The 25,596-nt window shown below is 47.1% G+C and overlaps 1 protein-coding gene across 1 annotated transcript in view; it reads left to right on the top strand.

The window, feature by feature from the left end:
* ZC3H11D (zinc finger CCCH-type containing 11D) overlaps positions 1-25,596 on the top strand; it is a 194,178-nt gene that overhangs the window by 22,810 nt on the left and 145,772 nt on the right. Inside the window, exons 6-7 of the mRNA XM_086931116.1 lie at positions 4,931-5,008; positions 5,087-5,203. Coding sequence (XP_086787242.1) covers positions 4,931-5,008; positions 5,087-5,203 — 195 coding nt within the window. The remainder of the gene's footprint in view (positions 1-4,930; positions 5,009-5,086; positions 5,204-25,596) is intronic.

Genomic DNA, 25,596 nt, shown 5'->3' with positions numbered 1-25,596 from the left:
CAGGTCTATGTCAACAAGCGAACAAGATGAGCTGATTAAACCCTCAGTTGGAAGTTTTGCAATCCTAAATTCGGCGAGAGGAATTCAGCTGTACTTAACATATATAAACAAACCATTTCATTTGTTTGTAGTGATAAGATTTAAGTACAATATGCTTCCATGGCTACTTTCTTTCCCAAAGGGTTTTTCGAAGGAGGGGGCCCTTGGTCCATGCCCCTGTGATAATTTTTCAGACCAGAACACCTTACATATGATTTTCTTTTGCGATTTCTATGTTACTATATGAAAGAAATTCGTATTGCCGTTGTTAAAGGGCTGTCATTTTTAACAGGTCAGGCCAGCTCTGATATGTCTGCAATGTCTGAGATCCCCGATGGTATGTTTTGGAGTGGCTAGTTATATCACAGGGGCAATTAGACGAAGAAATAGGATGCAGTTATTATGATATGAGCCCACTATTTTTGCACATGTGGCGACTTCATGATTGAGGAGTATTTATTGACATGAATTTTTATTGTCATGTAGTTTTTAAAAATGTAAATTCAGTGGGTGACAATCTTTTTAATTGTTTATTGAATGTCAAGTATTGTGTTTGTAGGGGACAAGTTACTTAAATGATCTTCTCTTAATAATTATGAAACATATATGTTGGTATTAATTGTATTTTAATGTATATAGCGAATATTATTATGACCCATGTGTCGAATTACGCTTTGATGGTTTTAAAAACTTTTTTAACCGAATAAAGCTCATTGTATTGTTGACACAAGGGCACATTATCAAGCCCATTATCGCTAGTTTAGCAGCAGTTTTGTGCCGCGAAAGGGGCAATAATTTTATTGACGTTCTTGATAATAAGCCCCAGTGAGTCTTAATTATATGCCTCATTCACTGTGTGGTGCGTTTCTGTGTATGTTCACTACTCTAAGCTTTCTAGGATGCAAAGAGCTGGTGACCTCTAGACAGAGGTACCTCAACAGAGTCATTGGCCTGCTGGCATCCTTCAAAGAACTTTCATTCTATACAAATAGCCACAGTGCCAGCCTGAACAATACTAAATACCTCCTTTGGCTAAGATATTCTTATCAATGACCTAAATACCGTAAATAAAACACCTGTTCCTGCCAACAACAGACCTATTGCCATGAGATTAATAATTGTCTTCCGGTTGCTTCATACCGTCCACTTATGCAATGTACTATAGAAACTCCTTGCTTAGGCATGAAAAGGGTTTCTCTTCTTGTTACAGAATGGAATCAACTCTGATTGCCATATGGAGTCTCCAGAAAACCCAAGCAGACAGGATGGGAAAGGCTATATTTGTTATTCTGGACCGGTCTGGGGCAGTTGACGCTATATAAGATACTATCCTCATCTGCAGACTCTAATTTAGCGTTTGTGTCGACCTTTCAAAGAGATCTCCTTGTTACTCTCAGAGCAAGACTAATTATCTTCCTTGCCACTTACCTTTCAAAACTTAGGGGCAGATTTACAAGCCCCTTGCGTCTCATTTGCATGGCCATTGCGTCACTTCTGTGACACAGCATTGGCGTAAACCATGCGCCACATTGCGCCCTATTTACAACGTGATGAATCTAGGGAGATGAGTCATGTTGTAAAGCCCTGCACCACATGAAACCTGCGTCAGGTTTCATGTGGGCGTTCTGGCGCATGGGGGGGGTTCCTTCGCAGGAACGCCTCGGAAAAGTGCCTGAGTGAAATCTACAAGATTTCACTCAGTCATTTTTCGGGAGCCGCTGCGTCAAAACCTTGCACCTGCTTGAAGCAGGCGTAAGGCTTGACGCACCATGTTGGACATAGGCAGGGTTGGAATAGTGCTGGAGTTGCGTCGCGCCCGTGACGCAACTCCAGCACTGCGCCAAGCTTACGCCGGCAGATGTGACACGCATCTATTTATCCTTGCGCCATGATGTGCCGCATTGTAAATCGGAGCATCTGTGGTGGTGCATGGGTAAACAAGTACTTCAGATTTCGAGTTGTTTAAATGAAAACAATATACTGGCATCCAACAATGTGAGTGAGTTTGACATGGTCTAGTGAAGACACTTATGCAAAGTGGAGAATGAGATAAAAACCTATGAGTCATCGGCATGGAAGTGACAGCTTAGCTCAGAGGATGAAGCGATGCAGCCATGTGGGGTATTATAGGTAAAAAAGAGAAGTGCACCATGAACTGAGCTTTCTGTAATATCATAGGCAGTGGGCACCTCCAGAGGGTCTGCAGCACAAGGATCCCAAAAGAAAAAATAAATGTCAGGTGATTGGAATGACCTAGGGACCACGGTGTCAAGATCCAGCATGCATTTGAGTCGGGGTCTCAAACTCTATGGCATATGCATTCCCTATGAAAAGTTAGCAGCTGACACCTCCTGGGCAAAGACTACAATTGTGGTGCTGGATGTTTCATTTGTAATGGCATCTTGAGCAATGCATTCTTCAGCCCCCATAACCATTCCACTCACAGGAGTCTGATGAGCACTTTCTTTTCAGCATGGTTGAAGGTACTGCCAGGGCGATCTTGATATACAGTGCAAGTCTTCGAAATGGACTCCAACTTCCGTTCCAACAGATTAATCACTGCCATTCTTGACTGGCCACTGATGCGGCCAACCATGGTAGAAAACGTTGAATCTAATACAGAAAATTGAGGAAGCTACATAGGGATTTTTTTACCATCAATTCTGAGGCTCCTGCGCCTCAGAATTAATTGGCTGTATAGAGGGAGTATAATGCAGAGCTGCTGAAACATTGTGCCCTGCTGAATGGCTGCTCATTCTCATAATTCAGCTGCAACCTTGTAGCTAAGATTTGGAGAATAGCTGGATGAGCTTTCTTCGAGGCACAGAATCAGGGCCTGTCTTGTTGTCCTCTTCGTGTTCAGGTGAGGGCAAGCACCATAATGGAAAGATCACCACCAGGAGATCACAAGAGAGCACAGATGATGCTTGATGATCTAGGTCTTCTAAGCCCTGCCCATCCCCTAGTCACATGTAGTGTTTGTTTGAGAGAACAAATAACACCCAGTATCCAGGAGTCATGAAAAGTAGATGAGTGTTCCGTGTGCTTCTTCCATCTTTTTTATTCTCCCAGCACGTAGTGGGCACTCTTGATGTTTGCTGTTGCTCTGCCACAACCATAATGCACGTAGTTGTTGTCTGCATTAACCATGATGTACGTAGTGTGGCCCCTCTGACTTATAGCACGTAGTGGGCACTCTTGATGTTTGCTGTTGCTCTGCCACAACCATAATGCACGTAGTTGTTGTCTGCAACCACCATGATGTACGTAGTGTGGCCCCTCTGACTTATAGCACGTAGTGGGCACTCTTGATGTTTGCTGTTGCTCTGCCACAACCATAATGCACGTAGTTGTTGTCTGCATTAACCATGATGTACGTAGTGTGGCCCCTCTGACTTATAGCACGTAGTGGGCACTCTTGATGTTTGCTGTTGCTCTGCCACAACCATAATGCACGTAGTTGTTGTCTGCAACCACCATGATGTACGTAGTGTGGCCCCTCTGACTTATAGCACGTAGTGGGCACTCTTGATGTTTGCTGTTGCTCTGCCACAACCATAATGCACGTAGTTGTTGTCTGCATTAACCATGATGTACGTAGTGTGACCCCTCTGACTTATTTTTTTCGGTGGAAGCCCTGTACAATGTTCTTCCTAACAGAGGTGCTGAGGAAAAGAGGGATGGGCAGATGGGGCATCTGCCAATTATGGGGATGTACAATTCCTGCTCACTTATAAATAATGCCCCAAATCTGCACACACATAGGTTAGAAGGAGAGAAGCCGGATGTGGGTTACAGGAATGGTTCCTTTTGGTTTCCCCTCGTGAATGTTTTCAATCATAATTCCTATAAGTTGAAACTCAGAGACTCATTTAGTGGTAGGCAAGGGGAAGTTAGAAAGCCCCACTGTGTCCATGGGGATTTTTCACTGAACGTGTAAATGTCGGCCAGTCCTTATGTTTTGATGGCATGGCAGACTAGTCAACTTGTTTTTGCTTTGCAAAGAGGAAACCCGAAGGCAGAGGTTTGCCTTTTCAAACTAAAAAACATTTTCCCTGATATTCTGAGAGAGATGTCTCCTAAATCGATCGGGGCATTGTACACTTTTTCCTGCTTAACATCTCCATGCGTTGCGTGGCAGTCGGGAACTGGAAACTACAGTGTTGGTTCAACTGGCAATTATGTGGTGGTTGGCCCACCAGAAAAGGGATCTCGATGAATGAGCCAGCTAACCTCCCTCACTTAAGATTCGGTCTCTAAAAGAGTTGAGGGAAGTGATGGATGAGCGGAAGGGACATTCACAGATTTTTCGATGAATGCCCCATTCACCCGTCTCTATATGACCCCATCAAATACAGAGCAGAGAATCATCCATGCACATGAGGCAGGAGATATTTAGTGGGAGTCTACCCATGTGACTACAGGCAAAATAATCAAAGGAGAGTCTCAGGGCTAACATTAGCAATACATGTTCCTTTATAAGGTGTTGACTACTTTGGACAACATTTTACATAACATCTGATTACTAAAGCAATATATGTGCTAAAATAATTTCCAGAGGCGAATAATGACAGCTGAGTAGCCAAGGTGACAAGGTATGTCACCCACAAGCATAGTAAAGAAAAAACTGTATATTTCTATGAATCTGCGTTTTCTGCGAGTACAGATGTGACATACATCACACAGAGTAACTGAAATAAGATGTTTAAAGAGAGAAAAGGTTGCGATCTTGGGAATCCAAAAAAAATTGTTTATTCAATTCTTCGAGACAATCTGGTTTAGACAGTTTTAATTTACAATTTCTGTACTTATTTGACTGCAATGGCCCATAGATGTTTACTAGACATAAAAGGTTGAGATACATGTTTTGATTGTAAAATATTTTGCATAGGTGATGATATTCCAAGGACAAAGACTCCTGAGGAAATAGAGGAAGAAAGGGCCATAAAGGAAATGTGCTGCAAATCAGGTAAACATCCATTGAAAACTGCCCTTTTCCCTGTTTCAAACAGCACAGCCATTGCATTAACACGTGTGTGCTTTGCAGGAGAGATCTACAAACTGCAAATTCCAGAAGAGGATTTATCAACCAAATGTTTGCCAATCTCTGCACTACAGACCAAATTGCAGAAATCCATTGAAACTGGAAGAGATTTGCAGGAGGGTAAGTGTATCAATGATTTGGTAATAGCTTGCTAATTCTGTAATGCATATACAATAGGTAAAACATACATTTACTCTGTGGAGGAACTGGCCAGCTCACTTCTTGACTTGTGAAAACACCAGCGTAGAACGTCTTTTCACTTCTGTACTGTTGGTGCTGTTGTGATTTGTCAATTGTGTTGCAGACTGTGAATACCACACCTATGATATTGGGGTAGCATGTGTATAGTTTGTAAAATGTCCCAGGAATCATGCGCAAGGGGTGAGGTGGTGTTAGCAGGTAAAGTTATTGGCCTTCAAAGTAGAATTGTTAATGACTCAGATACCCAACACCTACTCTTGTTTCCACCTGCTACTTACTCTACATGATTCTCAGCTTCTCAACTCTACCTGGTTATTAATCGCACCTGTTTATGCCATTACACTTGATTAATACCATGATGCAGTATTAAAATATCACACAATAAAATGATGGACGGAGTGTTGAAGCTTTTCAAACACTCATCCCCAGTCACATATCTTGGTTTAATCCATCGTTATTTTGCTCGCCACGTCATTCCAGTTTGGACTCAGCCATTTCCAAATCAGCCTTGATCCTGCTCCCCATGTGAACAGTCTAGCTCAAACTGCCAGGCCAGTTCCTCCCTGGACAGGAAATATGCATCCTAGGACCAGGTTCAGGGTATCACTCCTCATCAGCCAGACAATCTTGAATCCAACACTCAGTCCATTATTTTATTTTGTGATGTTGCTATGTATGCCCTAAGTAGTTAGGGGTATGCCCTGATATGCTTGCTGCACCACCAGATCCTTGATCTTTATTCAGGACCTAAATAGATCCCTACTCCACACCTAGGATGTGACATGTAGTGCCAGGTACTCCCCTATATAATACATTATAGTATGATTGTCCATCTTAGATAAAACATAGAAATACATTATAAAAACATTTTTTATAATATATGGATATGGTGCTTCTCATATAGGGGAAACATCCATAACAACGCGGGCATTACCCCGCACTGCTATTACAATGCTGCTATTACAACGCAAGTTACAACGACTTGCGCTGGAGGGCGCTGTAGGATAGGGAATAGTTTAATTTTCTATCCCAACACCTTCCCTACTATCAACGTGGGCTGGAGTTGGAATAGAAATGTAAACTATTCCACTATCCAGCGCCCCCCAACGCAAGTCATTGTAACGACTTGCATTGTAAAAACTGAGTTGTAATGCATGCGGGGTAAAAGCCTGCGTTGTAATGCCGTACAACCCTCATATAGACACTGATTGCTCATGTCTCATCATGGTAGACATACTCATGCTATAAAATGGGTGCTTCAAAGTTGGCGCAAAGTGGAGGGTGTACATACATACAATAGGTCAGGCAAGTAGACACAAGTGTAAAAAAAACAACAAGCAACATTGATTTTGAAACGTACAACAAATAACAAGGACAAATAAAGGGTAGTGAAATCTCCATAGATGAGAGTAGAGATCTAATTCGTTTGCATCAATCTGTAAGCCCCTTAGGTCAAAAGAAATAGGTAGTGCACAGCTACTAAGAGACTCTTAAAACACAGTAAAGGAATATCAGCATTAAAGAGAATAATTGTCGTCCGGCGATACAGGGAAACATGACCTGCTGAAAGTTTAAAGTGAAAACTGTACTCATGTGGTCCTGTGCGGAGAGCACCGGAGACCTACCCCACCTCTGCTCGCCTGGGTACAGGAATGCAAAGAGGTGAGAGAGTGGTATTTAAAGAACAGCAATTCCTCTCAGCACACACAGTAACACAATAAAAACACCACAAAAGACTCCACACAGGTTTAGAAATATAGAGAATATTTGTATGAGAAAATCTAGACCTTCAAATAATAAACCAAAAACAGTCAATAGCACTAAACGGTTACTTGAGGTCATGCGAGACGGGGGTAAATCTAAATGTTCAGGCTGACCGTGATGGCAGGAAGCCTGGCTAACAAAGTACCTTGAATGGAGCAAGCGTCGATTTTGAAGAATCGATGCAAGGATTTGAGGAGACGCTGCTTTGTCGTTGATCCCATGGATGTAGGCGAAGCATCAGTGCTGATCCGCGCAGTCGATGAAGGCTTCCAGGACGGAACTAATTTGTGATGCAAGCAGTACATTGCCATCAAGCCATGCTGTTCGTCATCGTCAAGCAGCGCAGTCTGTCCAGGCGATGTCGCCGATCAGTCGGCGTCATAGGGGCAATGCATTGGTATTGAGTGGCGCCTACTCGTCACTGTGTAGATTTTGATGCAGAAACTGCTGCAAAATCTACTTTTGAGTGCCAGGCCCAGGACCTCAGGCAAGACACGACTCACAGATGGCAGAGTCCAGCAGCAGCAGAGTTTGTAGGACGTCTTTGATGGCCCTGAGTCTTCAGAAACAGGAGGCAAACCAGCAAGCCCTTGGAATCCCTCTGGGTTCAAGTGAGATGGGTTCAGACCTTGTTCTCAGCAGGGTAAAGATCAGAATCGGCAGAGAAGCTCAGCAAAGCAGAGAAGTCGTTCTTTCAGAACAGTCAGTCAAGAAGAGTAGCACATCACAGTCCAGTAGTGTACTTCCTTGGTAGGGTCTGAGCTCCATTACTTATACCCAAATGTGCCTTTGAAGTGGGGGTGACTTCAAAGCCAACCCTTTAAGTGCACCGATCCCCTTTCATACCCAGCCCTGTCTGACAGGCTATCTGTGGGGGGCATCAGCCCTTTATGTAGGACACAGACGCTGCCTATTAAGATGTATCAGCTCCGTCTCCCTCTTCCGGCCTAGGAAGAGCTATCAGAATGTAGATGAACGTACATGAATTCTCTGTTACACTCACCCTTTCAGTGTTTGTGGTGTCTAGAGGGAATGCACAAAGTGTAGCTGTCATCTACCCTAGACATGTATTGGAGACAAGCTGCAAGGTACACAGAGCAGTAAGAGCAAAGAAATGTCCACTTTCTGAAAATGGCATTTCTAAAACATTGAAGTTAAATAGTCCTGGGTGGTAAACTGTGCTCCGCCAGTTAAGTTTGCAGAGTTTTTACATTCTAACCTCTGCTTTGAGCGCAGAGTTCAGCAAAACACTCTGCCAACCACTGGCAGAGTGGAGTTTACAGGCGTGCTCAACCCTACTTAATATTTATTTTACATTTTGGTTGCAAATTCAAGGATTCAAGTGCCTTGTGACCACTGCCTCTAAGGAGCTTGTGAGCCTTACCTCCGAGGAGCTAATTAATGCATCACTGGAACCCACTAACAAGCCCCTTGTGCATTTCATACTCCACAGTTCATTTCTCTTCTCATTTGAACACATTCAGAAATGTCCATGTTTCAAGTGGCAACAACATGACGGAATTACATCCCTGATGGCACTTTTCCTCAAAGCTTCCATAAAATCATGCTGCTCTCTTCCGGATACTGCAAGTTTATTATGTGACAGAAGGTTGGTGTATTGGATAAACATTTTCTTTGCGACGTTCTTTCACTCTGATGTCTGTTCAAGACAAACGAATTTCCAGCTTGGGAATGGGAGCCATTCTGTAACTTATCTCCAGTGGCATTGCGCCATCTAGTGACATAAACTATAATAGTGCCATTGCAATACTAGCTGTTAGTTACTCTCGCTTTATGTATATGGCTGTGTCCCTGATTCACTACTGCATAAGTGCTTAAAGCATAGTCCTCCAGCTTACAAGGCGTTTTTATAACATTCACAGACCTGAGACCCTAGAATTTCAGAAGCAGCAAAGACCACCAACTCTGGGAGACACCACCAGTGCCCCAAGACCCTCTGCCACTGTGTCATGGTCAGCCTGCCTCCAGAGGCATGCCATGAATCCAAACACCTTGAAACAAGGAAGACTGTTGTGTTTGGAGAGACGGTCTGTGTGGTGCACAGGGATCTTCACTAAAGGCGAGGGGTGCAGGAAGCACACACACAAACGCTCAGCGCTACAAGACTCACTCCCTTTGCCCTCCTGGAGCTTGGCCCGAGCTGTGCCGACACCAACACCTGAGAAAGCACCTATAGGCACCAGGGGCCTTATTTATGAAGGCCTTGCGCTGCCGGTGCGTCACTTTTAACATGGTAAAAAGTGACGCACCGGCGGCGCAAGGCCTTCATAAATAAGGCCCCAGGTGGGTGGTGCTGAGCCTCGGGGTGAGCAGAAGGTGCAAGAGGAAGGGAGCTAGCTACCTGTTATATGAGCATCCCCGCGATGGGAGGCAAGGGGCGGGAGCTGGGCAGTAAGTGTGCCCTCCAAACATGCAATGCACTGCTTCCTCCACTGCCCGGTGAACTTCACATGTGTACAGGGCAGGCACCTTGATGTAGGCTGTGTGGGAGCTCAAGGGCCCCTCCTCCCCACGAGTTATCTTCAGAGGGCCAGTGGCGCCCTGAAGGTGGCGCCCAGAAGCATGAGCTTCTTGGGCTCGCAGATGGTGTCTGGTAGAGGGCGATAGGCATAGTTGATACCAGAGCCATGCAGGCGGCCAGCACTGGTGGATGGTCATCATCCTTGGAGTGCAGTGCTACCCTGCTAGGCGACGGGTTTCAAGGAGCCTCTCAGGCGGTGTGATACAGGAGGCGCCCATTAAACAGAGATGCCAAGGCACCTTTCGAGGAATGCCTAAACTGGTTAATAGCAGGTTCTCTGGCAAATAATTCTCACGAGCAGCACCCGGATCTGGAGCTTCAGTCAAGGTTTCCCGACTCTGCTGGCCAATAGGAAGCACAGAGGGAGAATGTTCGGGTGGCTGTGCTTCACTCACCCTCTTTGCATGAGTGCCTAACAGCTACCACAGAAGACTGATACAAAGAGCCTCGGAGCATCTGTTCACAGCACCAACTCCTGGCCACAGGCCCCACTGCAGTCAAAACTGTAAACCAACATGAACAGTAGGGTTTGCGAGTAATACTGCACCTGCTCATGGAACTCTGCAGAATTTGGCGGAGTTTTCAAGTGACTCTGCAGAATTCCGCGGAGTGAAATTCCACGACTTCCGCTTAGTCCTAATGTTAAATCCAACTTTACCACTAAAGAAGATTTATCATTACTATTCCAAAGATATGAAACATAAATTAGCTACTCCTTTCTGTGAGAAGCTGACCTGGTATATGATGTCCACTTATGTAAATGGGCACCCTGCACCAGTCCAGACAACCCTTATGTTGATTTAGGACGTCTTAGACAACCTTAGAAAGCTCTCTAAGTGGTAGCTGTGAAGAGCAGCCTTCAGGCTTAGTCCAGAAGAAGTGTAAAGCAGCTTGTTTTACCAGAATTCAATCTTATATAACAGAGCATGTGTATTTGTAAAGCACACGTTCACCCATGATGGGGCATCTTGGCGGTGAATAACAGATGTGGCATGATTAAGTGAAAAAGAAACACCCAAGGTATTTATACAAATATGTATTTATTATATAACAGTCTCTAACACATACAAATATCTCCTAACCAGAGATATGCACAATGCACACAATTCTTAGGAAAGAAATCAAAGGAAATAGCACAGAAAACACAGTGGACCCCAGGGGGGGACCAAACCATATACTAAGAAAGTGGTATACGAACCACGACTTGGGTCAAGATAATGGTCAAGACAATGTTTAGGGGACGTAGAAGTGCTGGAAACCCTAGGAACCACCCAAGGTGAGTGACTAGGAACCCCATGGAGAGCGTGTGCAGTGTAGGAACACGACTGCGTGCTCTGTACAAGTCAACGTGTAAGTTGCGGTTGGATTTTTAAAGCTTAAGGACCCTTCCCAGTGGACCCTGAAGAAACCCAATAGAAGGCAGAAGGTTGGAGAGCCGCCCCATTTGTAGATACCCGAATACCCATGTTACCTACACCAGGGAAGCCAGGTGCATAGGTGTGAAGTGGTGTCCGAAACCCAAATCAAACCCAATGAGGGACTTCAGGAAAGTGCCACTGCTGATGAAGGCGAAAGTGTCTGGTGAAATCTGAAGGTGGATTCTAGTTGAGAGGTACTTGCAAGCAGAGGGGACACAGTCTATGTCACTCAGGAGTGACTAGGAGACTTGGAAGGCAAATTCCCTCCGATGTCGGGTGTTGCAGGAGAGATGACAATGACCTTGGGACCAGGCGATGCTGAGGAAGACCAGAAGCCATGCATGAGCTGTCCCACGTCAGATGTCGAGAGCTGAAGGGTCGGTGTCTGGCAGGAGCATCAACAAGCCTTGGCAAATGCAACCAATGCAGAAGTCGAAGAAGGTGCACTGGTGAGACCTGCAACGTCCAGAGGACTCACCAGAAGCAGGGGAGACAGGGCAGTCCCCACGCAATCAGGAGAGCCCAAAAAAACATAGATGACCCTCAACAGGACCCACATCCTGCAAGCACTGGAGTCGCAAGAGGACCCCAAGCAGCTCACCAAAAGATGCAGGAAACAGTGCAAAGCATTTAATGTGGGCAAAGAATTTTGTCACTGAAGATGTTTGAGGTTAGGGCTACTTGGAGTTCGAAGATTTTTGTGGAAGGAAGCCAACAAGCCTGTGCAACTGCAAGTTGACTCGGTGCACATAGTTTCGGTTATTACAGCCCCCACGAGGGATACTGGCATCAAACTTAGTGAGAGGGCAGGCAGACCTCAAGAGCTGTGGAGAAACACACCTGTGTTGCAAAACCTTTTGGAGAATGGAGGGGCTCAGATTCAGCAGACCGGTCAACTTAGTTGCGTGCCTGCGAATGCAGGGAAGTGACTCCTTCACTTCAAGGTAGATTCCTTCAGGTGTCTTTGAATCCAACAGGCCTAGGATGGTTTCTGTATGGTGCACAGGCACAGACGCTGCAGCAGACTGGAAGTGATATGAAGTCAAGCTCAAACGAAGTCTAGCGAACTCCAGAGTGCATAGACCATAGAAGAAGAAGTGGTGTCTGATCTGCATCTTGTCCCACGATGAATCCAGGGACCCACGCATAGGTAAGCCTCTAAGTACCCTAAGGAAAGGGTTGGGACGATTCAGGGGACCCTCCCACGGGAGGAGCTGGACAGGAGTGACGTTACTCCTATGACCTTTGTCCAGTTTCACACCAGAGCGGGAGCCAACTGCTCCTAGAGCTGGTTTGAACTGAACTATTCAAGGAGGCACCAAATGTGCCCCCTCATCCAGATCCAGTGGCGCTGACAAGCACACCCACCCGGTCCCAGTACACTAAATCCTGTCTGGGAGGTTGTGACACCTCCCTGTGACAGGATGCCTATTGTTCTGCCTTCCCCTGGTCGAGCTTGGCTCAGCAGCAGGAGGTCAGAATGTTGTCTCTGCTCGCTGCAATACGGGAGGCACCGATGGATAGAGCGGGGCCTCATACTCCCAAGCGGTCGCCGGGTGAGGTGAGGTCTTCACCCACACAAAGCTGGGAAGAAAACACATTGATCTCCCTCCAGTGGACACTTAAGTATTGAAGTTCCTGGTAAACAAATAATTAATATATTGTTTTGTAGTACATTTTTGCATATCTTTCACTTTAATGTAGGTGCAGTAGCCAATCTATGTTTAAAGGTCCTGAAGAAAGCCGGGGTAATTGCCCCTATGGCTGAAACATGTCGACCACTCTGCACTGTGCCAGTAGGTAGTCTTACTACTTGGCACATTTTTAACCTCTGGCACATGGACTTCTGTTTAACCCCTTAAGTGCTGCTGACGGCCAATGGTCGTCAGCAGCACTACCTCCCCAGTGCTGCGCACGACCATTGAACGTCCATTCAGCACTAGTTCTAATGGACAGCGCAGCACTGCGGAGAAATGTTTACACGCAGCTAAGGTGTTAAACCCTCTTCGGAGTCTGTGTAGTCATTTTTATCCATCACCATCACTTTAGCACTGCACTTTTTCACCAGCATCACACTAGGATGTTTATTATGACTACATTACTGTTATCCATTCCCACACCGGCACTACATGGTCGGACGGAATGTTCAGCAATCCCCACATGACGTAAATTCCACCAAAAAGGGTGGTCTGATGGGAATTGCTTTAGCTTCTGTGTAACAATTGTTGTTTAATGTGTTCTCTATGAATTTATGCAGACAGCAACCTCCACTTACACATGCACTACGTGTGGCCACGGTGACTGGTATAGCCACACACTGTTTCTAGACCTGGTCTGTTCTTTTGTGTATTGTATATTGGCATAAGGGGTATGAGCAGAGAGGTCGTTAAAGATTCCCCTCGACCCTCCGCACACCTGTTTTGTTTTTCACTGGTCTAAGGAACCCCTTGGTCCTATAGTTTGAAGAGCTCTATCCCTCTATTTTGTTATGGGCAAGAGAAAGACTTCCAATTGCCCACCCAACACACTTGTAATAAAAAACTACCAGCCTGAATGATTGGGGCTTTAGATATAAAAATTGCTGAAACTGAAAAGTATCCTGCTAGTCCCATTCTGGCTTACATATTTCTATAGATATTTTTACTGACATTCCTAAACTTAAAGGCTCTGGCAAACATGTCTCCTTGCTGTTTAAAAATCCCTGCATTTCAAATGTTTCTTCTGTTATTGAATCAGAGATGATGTTGAAACCAATACTAGTTATACTATAGAAGGTTGGTCTTGTGGTTAAGAAGGACGCAGTTAAAGATTCCAGTCCACCTATTGCCGAACCTGGTCCAACAACTTAATTTTCTTTCCAGTTGTTCAGAATATTTTAATCAATAATAAATCCGCAATTTGTGGCTATTTTGGAACCCGTTTTGACTGTTTTCAGTCACACCTCATAGCAACTAAAGAGAAGGCCAATAATATTTGTAAAATGTTTAATTTAAACGTCCGGGCCGGTAATATTGCAGGTTGCTGCTCACTGTGAAGTTACTGAGCAGTTTGTTGTCATTCATTCTGACACCACAAATTATGATCCTGTGAACAGTACATTCATTGGTACAGCATCTTCCGACTCTGTCCTGAGCCCTGTGTTGAGTCACGTATCTCCACGTAATCCCTTAACCCTCCTACAAACATCTCAAACATTAAACCCAACTTGTTATTCTGACTCTACCTCCACTGGCATCCCCTTTTGTAATGATTCTTAACAATATTCTTGGTCATGAAGTATAAGGATCGTATTATGTCAAATATTCGATAGTCACAACGTTTTGTACATGTGATACATGCGGCGCTTTCTTGGCAAAATTGCAGTGAAAAAGGACGGACATTTTGCTGAACATGGCTTGGACTACTAATTTTGGAGATATAGGGCCATCTGTATGAACACTTTTTCCCATAGACACAGAATGGGTAAAACCCTTTGATACATCTGGCCCATAGTACACGCAGCGCTTTCTTTACTCAATGGTTTCCGGTAGTCCAAGCCGGGTCCTGCAATACATCCATCTTCCTTCACTGCAATTGTGCAATGGCAGAATTGTGGTGAAGGACGTCAGATTTTTGCTGAATACAGCTTGGACTACCGATTTTGGAAATCATTGAGTAAAGAAATCGATGCGTATATTACATGTGCAAAACTTTGTGACCATTGCACATTAGACATAATACAGTCCTTGTAGTTCATGAGTGTTATGCATGGATGGTTGCTGCTTCGTTTACGCTTACCATATGAATTCTGGTGTAAAATAGTGATAAGCTAACCAAGATCTTTGCTATGATTGCTGGTTCGAAATATGTTAAATCTAGTAATTTTTCTATCACAATTCATCTCCTTGAGAAGGTCAAGCCTTTCTCGTATTTGGGTGTGGTCTCAGATAGTACATTATCCTGCAATTATCTTCTTAGATCGAACTTGAGGTCTTTTGTACTTTTATTTTTCTGTGTATTTAGTTTTTCAAATTAGTCAGACATAACGTTTTTCAACAGTTGATTACTTTGTATAACAGTAAGGGCCAAATATTATGAGGCCAGTAGCGTTGCACTTACCCCACGCAACGTGGTGCATACGTGACACAACTCAAAAATGTAATTTATAAAGCCATGCAAGGCCACTTTCCATGGCTCTGAGTATCTTTATACATCTGTAGAAACGCGACACAGAGTAAATTGCTGTGTTGCTTTACTCTGCTTTGGGAAGGCATTCCATAGGTGTTCTGTGGGTGTTCCCACACAACTCCTATAGATGTTGACACATTCCCAGATTTACCAGAACTGGTAACCGTGGGATTGCACCACAATGCTGTGCCAGGGGAAGCGTAACAAGGGGAAATATCTTACTTACTCTTTCTATGTGTTCTGCATTGTGCAGCACACATAGAAAGAGGAACATGTTTCTCAGGGTTGTTTTTGTGTAGGAAGGTGTCCCTTCCTGCACAAAAATAATCCTGCCTGCATGCAATGGAGGAACCCTTACGTTTGTACTAAGCACTCAAAATGGCGCTAGTGCAGGGACAAAGGCAGGAATGAGCCATATTGTTTTAAATACGGCTTATTCCTGCCCTTTTCCTGTCACATAGTGCAGCATAGCAAGGTGAAGTTTCCCCTAAGTGCGTTCCTGTTTCCTGCTATTGCGCTATTGTGTTGTAATTTGAGAGTATGTAAAATCTGGCCCTTTACACACTTAACCGCATCGCTGCGGCGGTTATTTTTCCGCTACGCGGCTTTTTTCTATGCACACGACCACCGTGGCTGATGACGAGCTGAGCTCGTCATCAGCATCGAAGGGGTTAATAGAACAAATTCTGCCATCATCTTTTATCTGTTCTACAGAGAAATCTTTCTTGTTAGAACTTTGGATTTCCTGTTTGACCGAGAGAATCCAGCTCTTGAGCTGGATCTCAATTTCTATCAATCCTTGTACTACTTTTAAGAGATTGATCATCAACGGTCTTCTATCTCTAAAGTGCCATCAAAAAGCTAGGCGGCTTTCCTACATTAAATCATGTTGTGTAGAATTGTAAAGGCCTGAAATTTTTCATCACCAAGAAATGGAAACAAAATAGTTGAAGACCTGGGCAAAGTTTGACTAGAGAGTTTCTAGATTTCTCTAAGTCACAGAAATGGAGAAAGTGCAGAAGGGCTTGGTCCTGAGGGTGAAGGACGCGGAAGGACGGGCCCGACGCAACAACCTGCGCTTTGTTGGCTTTCTGGAAGGATGTGAAAGTGGCCACGCGGAGTCCTTCTTGGCGCAATGGAGAGCTGGATCCCGGCGGACACTCTATCTAGATGCTTCGTGGTGGAGAGAGCTCATCAGGCGCTGGTGCAGAGCCTTCGCTCGGGACACGCCAGAGACCGATCATGGCCAAATTCTTGAACTATGCAGACCGGGATACTATCCTGAGGCAAGCGAGATCTAAGGGCACACTCACCTATGATAATGCCACCATCATGATCTTCCCGGACTATTCAAGATTGGTGCAGCAGCATCGCCAGTCAGTCAGTCAAAATACACTTTATTCGATTTGATTAAAATCATAAAAGCAATAAAAACATTAAAAAGACATTTTAAGATTACTGTGCAAATAAAGCAGGACATAGTTCATACAGGATACAGTGGTACAGATAAAATGCATAGTACAGGAAAAGTGCCAATCTGAATATGATTTAAAAAAGAAGAAAAAGGTTACATAAACGCAGCGTTATAAATACGAGCTTAAAAACAGGGTTCTATGGTCAAGCTTTTTGATCTAATCCTGTGGGACGCCGCTAAAAAACTGGCTACACAGAAGATGACGCGAACACTACATAAAGACTGTAGGTAAACAAAGGCAGGCCTGACCTGTATAAAACCCGCCTCTTTCAGTAAAGGCACCAAATATTTATTCCTGGGAACCGTGTACATACTGCAAAACATGATAAAATGCATGGAGTCCTGTATGGAGAATGCGTCGCAGACACAGGGGGGGCCACTCTCCGGGTTACACCATGTATGATATGTGCCTAAGGCATAATGTATCAGATTAAATCCGAATTTGGTTAACAGCAGCCTGTGGAACGGCTTAGTAACAATTTTTAAATAAGGTTCCAGGGAGGGTGAGCTTAACAACAAATAGTGTTGTCTGACTGTAGGTTTCGTTAGTTCCGCTTCTTCCCGGGTAACTCTTGCCAGGTCCATAAAATTTCTTTTGGTCCATATCACATCCTCCCGCCTAATACTGGATGGAGTTATAAATAGGTCAGGGCGGCCTAGCCGTGCAAAGGTCTGTTTTATGTATTCGTACTCCTCTTAGGGATTTGAAGTGGCTTGTACACCGCCCCTCCTTTGTGACCCTCACTTGGGCAAATAAATCTTGATGTAGCGAAGCTAAAAAGTGAATGAGAGGCTTATCCACACCCATCTGGTCAAGGACTCTCCACAGTTTTGATCTGTTAACGAGATCAAAAGCCGAGGTGAGGTCCATGAAAGCTAAAAATAGAGACCCCTCCTTGGCTACTGTGTATTTAGATATTATCAGGTGCAAGTTGGAGCACTGGTCCACTGTACCCCTTTTTGCTCTAAAGCCATATTGGATATTTGTTAGCCCCCCACAACTATCAATATTATCTCTTAATTTGTGTAGGAGAACTCTGCCTAGAATCTTGATAGCCGAGTCTTAGAGAGATATTGGCCTGTAACAGCTTGGGCCGTCGCGTTGCCCTTTCTTAAAAATTGGAACAATTATAGAGGTGGTCCAAGTGACAGGGAAAATTTTGGAATTTGCAATTGTGAACACATTTGTTAAGATCCTTGCCCACTTTTTGGGAGAATGTCTGTAGAAGTCCGCGGGGCCCCCATATGGCCCTGGAGCCTTCTTTTTAGATGTCTCCTCTATTGCCTTTTCCACGTCCTCAACCGAGAACGGCAAAGGATCGAACTCACCCCGCTCCCATTGGGTATCCTCAGTTACAATATCACTGTCACTGTCCCCATATACACCCCTAAAATGGTTTATCCATTTATCGTCTGGGACGATACATTCAATGGCAGTGTTGTCCCCTTCAGAAAAATAAGGATGATTGACTATGGACCAGAATTGTGCGCTATTATGTAGCACATCACAAGAAAGTAGGTCTTCGCCAGTCATTCATTGCAGCCGATGCCCGTCTCCGAGACCTGAAACTACAATATGCGCTGATCTACCCGGCTCGGCTGCGGGTGGTCTACAAATCCTGATCGCTATACTTTGACACTCCGGAAGAAGTGTTTCAGTGGACTGATGCGACTGTGAAAATTCTGCTTAACACTGCCAAAGAAGGAGAATCGGACTCTTCATCGAGTGGATTAGTCAGGGAGGGTCTGCGAGTCAGCGTCAGCGCCGTAGAAGATCACGATCAGGTGGGAGGTTGTGCTCGGGCTCTGCCGCACGCCAAGAGGACCTGATACAGACACAGCAGCCAGGAGTGTCTTAAGGACAGAGAGACATATATGTCAATCAGTGTATATGATGCATATGAAAGCCCAGGGCAATGTTGATTTAGGCTGGAAAACCGCCCAGGGTCAGTATGGGAGGGTGGATGTGACGGCCTAGTTCAGATGGGTTGTTACTGGGGGATTCATTGGAGGATGCAGCGCTGGCTCCCCGGTTGGGGGCTTGGCCGCCATCCGTCCGTGACAGGTGCTTCCATGTTTGGGAGGTGCGGGGTGGGTGGTGGGGAAGGGAGTTTTTGGGGTGTTGGGGGGGAGGGGCTTTGCTTGGGTGTGCTCCGTGTCCAATTTGTTTGCCTTGTACCGTGCCGGCTGGACGGTAGGACCCTTAGGTCCACTCATGCTACGCTGCTCAAATGCCCACTGCTAGAGAGGGAGGGCGGGTAGGCCCCGGGCCGCTACGAATCATGAGCTGGAATGTGAGGGGGATGCTGGACAAAATTAAGCTGGGAGCGGTGTTTCAGTACGCCAAAAGGACGGGGGCGGATGTTCTTCTATTGCAGGAAACTCACATGCTGGGTACCAAGGCACTGTGCCTGCAGCACTCAGGCTACACACAAGCCTTTCACTCTGGCTTCACAAGGGGCTCTAGGGGGGTTGCGGTCCTCATACACCGTAGAGTGCCATACATAGGGTAGGTACGTAGTGGTACAGGGGGAGATCAGCGGAGATAGGGTGACATTTGGTAGTGTATATGCTCATCCCCCGCTTCAGTGGTCAGTGGCTGAAAAGTTGCTATCCCTGTGGAGTGAGGTGCCCGACTCTATGTCCATCATGGGGGGAGACTGGAACGATGTTCTAGACAAAAGCTGCGATAGGTGGCGATGTTGGGCAGTGGCGCAGGACCATGGGTATGAAGGAACCACCACAAGATTATCAGCGTTAGTCGCGGGGCTTGATTGGCTGGACGCTTGGGGATATAAACACGGTGCGTGACGGGATTATACATACTTCTCAGCAGCGCGAGACTCGTTCTCTAGATTAGACTATATTTTTGTCCCAAGGGTGAGTGCCTCTTGCATTGTCTCGGCGGAGATTTTGCCGCGGACCCTGTCGGACCACTCCGCGGTGCTCGTCTCGCTTCGCGTGGGCCCAGCCAGGCAGGCATTCCGGTGGCGGATGTCGACTGGCACTTAACCTTGGACGACTATAAAGTGCACCTGACGGTTGAAATAGACTACTACCTGTCTGTGAACGAGGGGTCGGTGGACTCTCCGTCTGATCTCTGGGAGGCCCTGAAGCCCACGCTACGTGGCCGCCCGGTGGAAGAGGCGCTGCGACCTAGTGCGACGGGAGGCTGAATTAGAGACACTGAAGCGCAGGGCTCAGGAGTTCGATGGTGGGCCAGCAAGAGGTCAGTTGGTACTAGCGCAACAACAATATGCGTCGGTCCTAATGGACGAGGCGCGGCAGGCCTGGTTGGCAACTCGCAGCCGGGTCTACCAGTCGGGCGAAAAGTCATGTAAAATGTTGCATCGTCTATGCCAGGGTATTATGCATGCTCAGCCGCTGCCTCGGATAGGGACCCCGGAGGGAGAGCCTATGTTGGATCCAGCGGAGATAGCAGAGAGCTTTGCCGGGTATTATGAGGCGTTGTATGCCCCCCGGGAGTGCTTAGAGGCTGGTACCGTCCAGTGCTTTATTGAGGACCTCCTGCCAAAGCAAGTCTCGGATGAGGTGAGGGACCGGCTGGACAGGTCCCTGACAGAGGATGAGTTGGGCGCCGCGCTGGGAGAATTGAACCCGGGCAAGGCGCCGGGTCCTAACGGGTTTCCCAGTGAGTTTTTCCGGAGATTCTCTGTCCAGTTGGGCCCGCTCCTTTGGCCGGTAATTGCAGAGTCATGCGAGAGCGGGTCGCTCCCGCCGGATTGGCGTCACGCCGAGGTTGTAGTATTTCTGAAGCCTTGGAGGCCCCCGAGGGCCACGCATCCTATTGTCCGATATCGCTCCTTAATACCGAAGCCAAGATCTTAGCGAAGGCCCTGGCTACTAGACTCAAACCACATATCTTGGCTCTGATTCACTCGGATCAGGCGGGGTTTATGCCACAACGGGCCACCCGCCATAACATCAGACGGGTTCAGGTTGCGGTGTCGGCTTGGAGAGGGTTGGGGGAGCCGGCCGCGCTGTTCCTGGCGGATATGGATAGGGCCTTCGATTCCCTCAGCTGGACATACCTCTTTGCCCTACTGAGCCGACTGAATCTCGGCCCACGCTTACTGGCGTATGTCCAATTGTTATACACTGGTCTCACCGCTTCGGTGCGTGTCGGAGGCGCGATATCTCGCTCGTTCCCGGTCCGGAGAGGGACGCGGCAGGGCTGTCCCCTCTCCCGTATTTATTTGCGCTCGCCATGCAGACCCTTGCGGCATGGGTACGCATTGATGCTCAACTCAGGGGATTCCGATTGGCGCCTGGCCTTACCGACCGAATAGTGTTGTACGCTGACGATGTCCTGTTCTTTTTTCACTGCCCTGGACTGTTCCGGACCGCGATTGCTGCATATTCTACAAATCTTTGGTGAGACCTCGGGCCTATACATGAACCCAGGCAAATCCACGCTGTGGCTGCAGGGAGACCAGCGGACAGTGGGAGACTGGACGTCGGGTCTCCGAGTGGTGACGTACGGGGTGAAATACCTGGGAGTCTTTTTATCTGAAGATGCAGCTGTATCCCGGGAGCGCAACATCGCTCCGGTGTGGGTCCGGGTGCACGAGGACATGAAGGAGTGGGCGCGGATGCCACTATCTATTCTCGGACGGTCTGCCATTTTCAAAATGGTGGCGCTTTCACGCCTCGTGTATCAACTACAGAATCATCCATTCGTAATTTCCCCTCGCTGGTTTCGGCAGCTCAATTTGGTGCTGAGCGGCTTTCTGTGGGAGGGGGGAGTGACCCAGGTGGCCCTATGGACATGTTATCTATCGACCTATACCGGTGGCCTCGCCACATCGGACGTGCTGTCATACTACCAGGCGGCTCACCTCCTGGTGCTAAATGACTGGTGATATGGCGACCAGGGGGATCCGGCTTACACCGTCGAGAGACACTTAATGGGCTCGGCGTCTTTGCACACGTTGTTGTACGCGGCCCCCCTTCGGAGGTCCCTCCCATCGGCCACACAGGTGGTATTTCTGGGTTGGAGGCAGGCATTGAGGCAGACTGGATGGTGGAATGTCCTTACGCAGGAGACCCCCTCTGGCGTAATGGAAGGCTCCCGCAGTTGGATGCCCTGACGGGCTTCAGGGGCTGGGACGTCATAGGCATCTCGACCCTGGGCGACGTTCTGTCTGGAGATGCCCTTAAATCCTTCACAGACCTGCAGGAGGACTTCGGAATGCCCGCACCCAATTCTATTGATACCTCCAATTTCGCCATGCGTGGGCGCCCTCCCTAGTCGGTCTGGAACAAATCCCCGAACTCAGTCCCATTGAAGCGAAAGTTTTCATGGGAGAACTGCCAGACAAGAAGCTATCACGTATTTTTCAAATGCGACATTGCTCCTCAGACTTGAGTGGCCTTAAAGCCCACTGGGAGCGAGTCATTGGGGAGCTAGACGAAGAGGACTGGGTCGAGGCTCTTGGGAGTCCCAGGGGGGCAGCCATATCCACGCGCCTGCGACTAATTCAGTTCCCTTACTTGCATCGCACCTATTACACCAGACAGCAGTTATAGAGGGCAGGTTTAGTAGCGTCCCCGGACTGCCTCCGTTTCGGCCAGGAGGTGGGCACATTGATACACACAGCCTGGGGCTGTGCATCGCTGCAAAAGTTTTGGGATGGGGTTCATCGTTGCTTAGCCGAGGTTCTTGCCTGGGAGATACAGAGGGACCCTAAACTAGCGTTGCTACATGTCATGGCTGGGGTTGGAGGAAACAGGTATAAGCGTCACCTTATGCTGTTGGGATTTACTCTGGCGAAACGAGATATAGCGAAAGCATGGAAGGCCCCCCAAGCCCCGTCACTCACGGCGTGGAAGAATGGCATGGACTTTTGTATGGGTATAGAACAACCTGTGTTTCTAGCAAGGGGCTGTCCCCGGAAGCATTTCAAAATTTGGAAACGGTGGAAGGACTACCGGGGCCTGGACCTAGACCCGCCACCAGAGGAGGATACCCTCCCGATGATATGAGGACATGCTATATGAATGATTGCAGCTGGTTCGGTCTGTACAAGGCATAGTACTGTACTGTTATCTTTTGCGTTAGGTTGGGAGCAGGCAAGCAGGGAGGGCATGGGAGGGGGGAGGGAAGGAGGTTTACATATTGACTATATTCTGTGTTCGACAGTTTTCCTGAAGGGACTCAATTGTTTCATATGTTTTAAATGTACCTGATGACTTTCTGCAGATACATTGATGGTGGCATTAGCTTCTGGGTGACGGAGCTGTGCACGATATGTGACCTCAATTTAAAAATAAAATTTGTTTAAAAAAAAAATGAGCTGTTGTGCAGCTGCAGCGATGCGTTTGTTCAGAGATGCAGTGAGGCGGTGGTGTGAAGGCCTGCATCATGCTCATGAGTCCTGTCAATGGGACCTATGATGTGAAATTCGGCATCGAGGATGCAGCATGTAGTTGGAATGATATGTCAGTTCCGAGTAGCAGCGAGGCTGCGATGCGCAGTCCAGTGTCATCGAGGCTCCCTTCTATGACGGATGTAAGGGAAAGCGCAGAGGATGCGTCACAAAGTGGTGGTTCTGAAAGGCCTTGTGAGCTGAGGTGGTGATGTGGGTCTTTGCTACTGGTCCAATCCACCAGAAGATTGTGTCGCGTTCAACAAAGGAGTTGTATCTGTTACGCTGGATCCACAGAGGCTGGTAGAGCGTCTAAAGCCCATTTCCAAGGGTCCTAGTCTTAGGTGGCAACACTTGGCAGGGTAGTCTCACAGATGACAGAGCCCAGGTGCAAGGTTGTTGAAATCCTGATATGCCCCTGAGCCTTCAGATCAGGGGGCCAGCCAACTAGCCCTCAGAGCCACTCTGGGTTATAGGTTCACAAGACCCATATCCAGTCCTTCTCACCCAGGCAAGAGGGCATCAGGCAGCAGGTCAGCAGAGCAGGGCAGCAGTTCCTTCAGAGTAGCAGTCCAGCAGAGTGGCAGTCCTTTCAACAGCACAACAGTCCTCCTTCCTGTCAGAGTATCCACAGGTCCAGAAATGTACTGAAGTGGTAGTGACTGAAGTCCGGTATTTATACTTCATTGTGCTTTTGAAGTGGGGGGAAAAGCATGCCTTTGAAGTGCACATGTGCCCTACCCTCCGAACCCTGGCTCCATACTAACTACAGGGGGTATGCAGCCCTTTGTGTGGAGACAGAACACAGGCTATTGAAGGGTAAGTGGTTCGGGCCCAGGCCGGCTGGTAGCATTTAATTTATAGGCCCTAGGCACAGGTAGTGCCACTTTACTAGGGACTTGCACGTAAATTAAATATGCCAATTGGGTATAAAGCAATCTACCATGTTTTAAGGAGCGAGCACAAGCACTTTAGCATTGGCCAGAAGTAGTAAAGTGTGAAGAGTCATAGGGCCTGTAAAAAATGCAGTCAGCAAAAACAGGATGTTAAAAGGCAAAAACTTAGGGGAATACCACACTAAGGATGCCAGGTCTAACAAATGTACTATGCACTTTATATTCTTTTGTAAATGGTAGCAAACACAAGAAGATGATGGATGGAGCACTGAAACTTTTCACACACTCACCCCCAATCACAGATCTGGGTAGAATACATCATCGTTCTTTAGTTCGCTTCGCTACCCCAGTTCAGACCCAGCTATATGCAAATCAGTCTTGACCCTGTTCCTTATGGGAACAATCCAGCCTGAACTGCCAGCCTGTCTTCCCTGGATCTGAAAGAAGCATCCTGGGACTGATTTCGGGATAACACCCCTCATCAACCACTTCTGGCCATACCCTGCCAACTTAGGGCCAAAAAAGCAAACACAAGGAGATGATGGACGGAGCAGTGAAACTTTTCAGACACTGATAGAAATGGAAATATTTGGTTGGCTAGGGCATGTGCCAAAGTCGGGCAGAAACCACCACTCTAGTCAGGATAAAGGAGTTAAACTCCTAAAATAACTCCTGCTTCACCCCCTTGGTAGCTTGGCACAAGCAGTCAGGCTTATCTTAGATGCAGTGCTTTAAGCATTTGTACATAATCAACAGTGTAAGCACTACGAAAGGACACCACACCAGTTTAGAATAATATCCAATATTTTTATATACTTAAGACAAGACCAAAAATTATACAAATCCACAATCCAGTACTTAATAATGTTTGGTTATCAAAATATGCTTGAAAAATAGTTCCTTGATGTTGATAGCTCCGTCTGGGGCTATTACATGTCGTCAGCAAACAAATCCTGACAGTTCTGGCTGACCGAGGTGTTGCGGCCAGCTACGGTGTTGGGAAGACCCAAAACAGTACCTTTTATAAATGCAGGGCATCAGCGACCTCTCGTTGAGCTTCCAAAAGAACGGCGTCCGCGGGCGTCGGTTCGGGAGGTCGTCGGGGGCCTCAAAGTCACACACATTGCAGATCGATCTCCTCTCTGTTGATGTCAGGAGTGCTGGTGTCGCAGGCGTCGGGTGCTGCGGTGCAAAGTGCAGCTGTGCGACGTCCGGTGCCTCCAGGTCACAGTGCGAGAAGCGGCTCGATAGTGGCATAAGATGGCATTGTCGGTGAGACCAGGGTCGCGGTGCAAAGTGAATGCGGTGCTCGTCGCGGTGCTGGCCGGTCGGGGTGCAAGCAGCGGCGTCGTCATTGCTGAAGCGCTGTCATCGGCTGACAAACTGTAGCCGATGGCGCCGGCGTCGGTAGGCCAAGGCTGCGATGCCTGATGAGGGCGGTACGTCATGTAACTTTACAAGCGGTGCCCTCCAACCACGGTGCAAGCAGAGGCATAGATTTTGGCATGAAGCAGCATCCTCGGGGATACCAAGGTGTCGTCGTGAAGCAAGGCGGTGCAGAGTGCGGTGCTCACAGGTCAGGGTGCGAGCAGCGGCTCGTGGCAGCATCAGCAGGCGTCGGTGTCACCAAGGTCGAGGTGCAGCTTTGCGGCTGTGCCCTCT

Source organism: Lissotriton vulgaris, chromosome 1_1, assembly GCF_964263255.1.
Source record: "Lissotriton vulgaris chromosome 1_1, aLisVul1.2, whole genome shotgun sequence".
Lineage (NCBI taxonomy): Eukaryota > Metazoa > Chordata > Amphibia > Caudata > Salamandridae > Lissotriton > Lissotriton vulgaris.
Note: the sequence above shows the minus strand (reverse complement) of the source record. Positions and strands in the feature narration are given on the sequence as shown.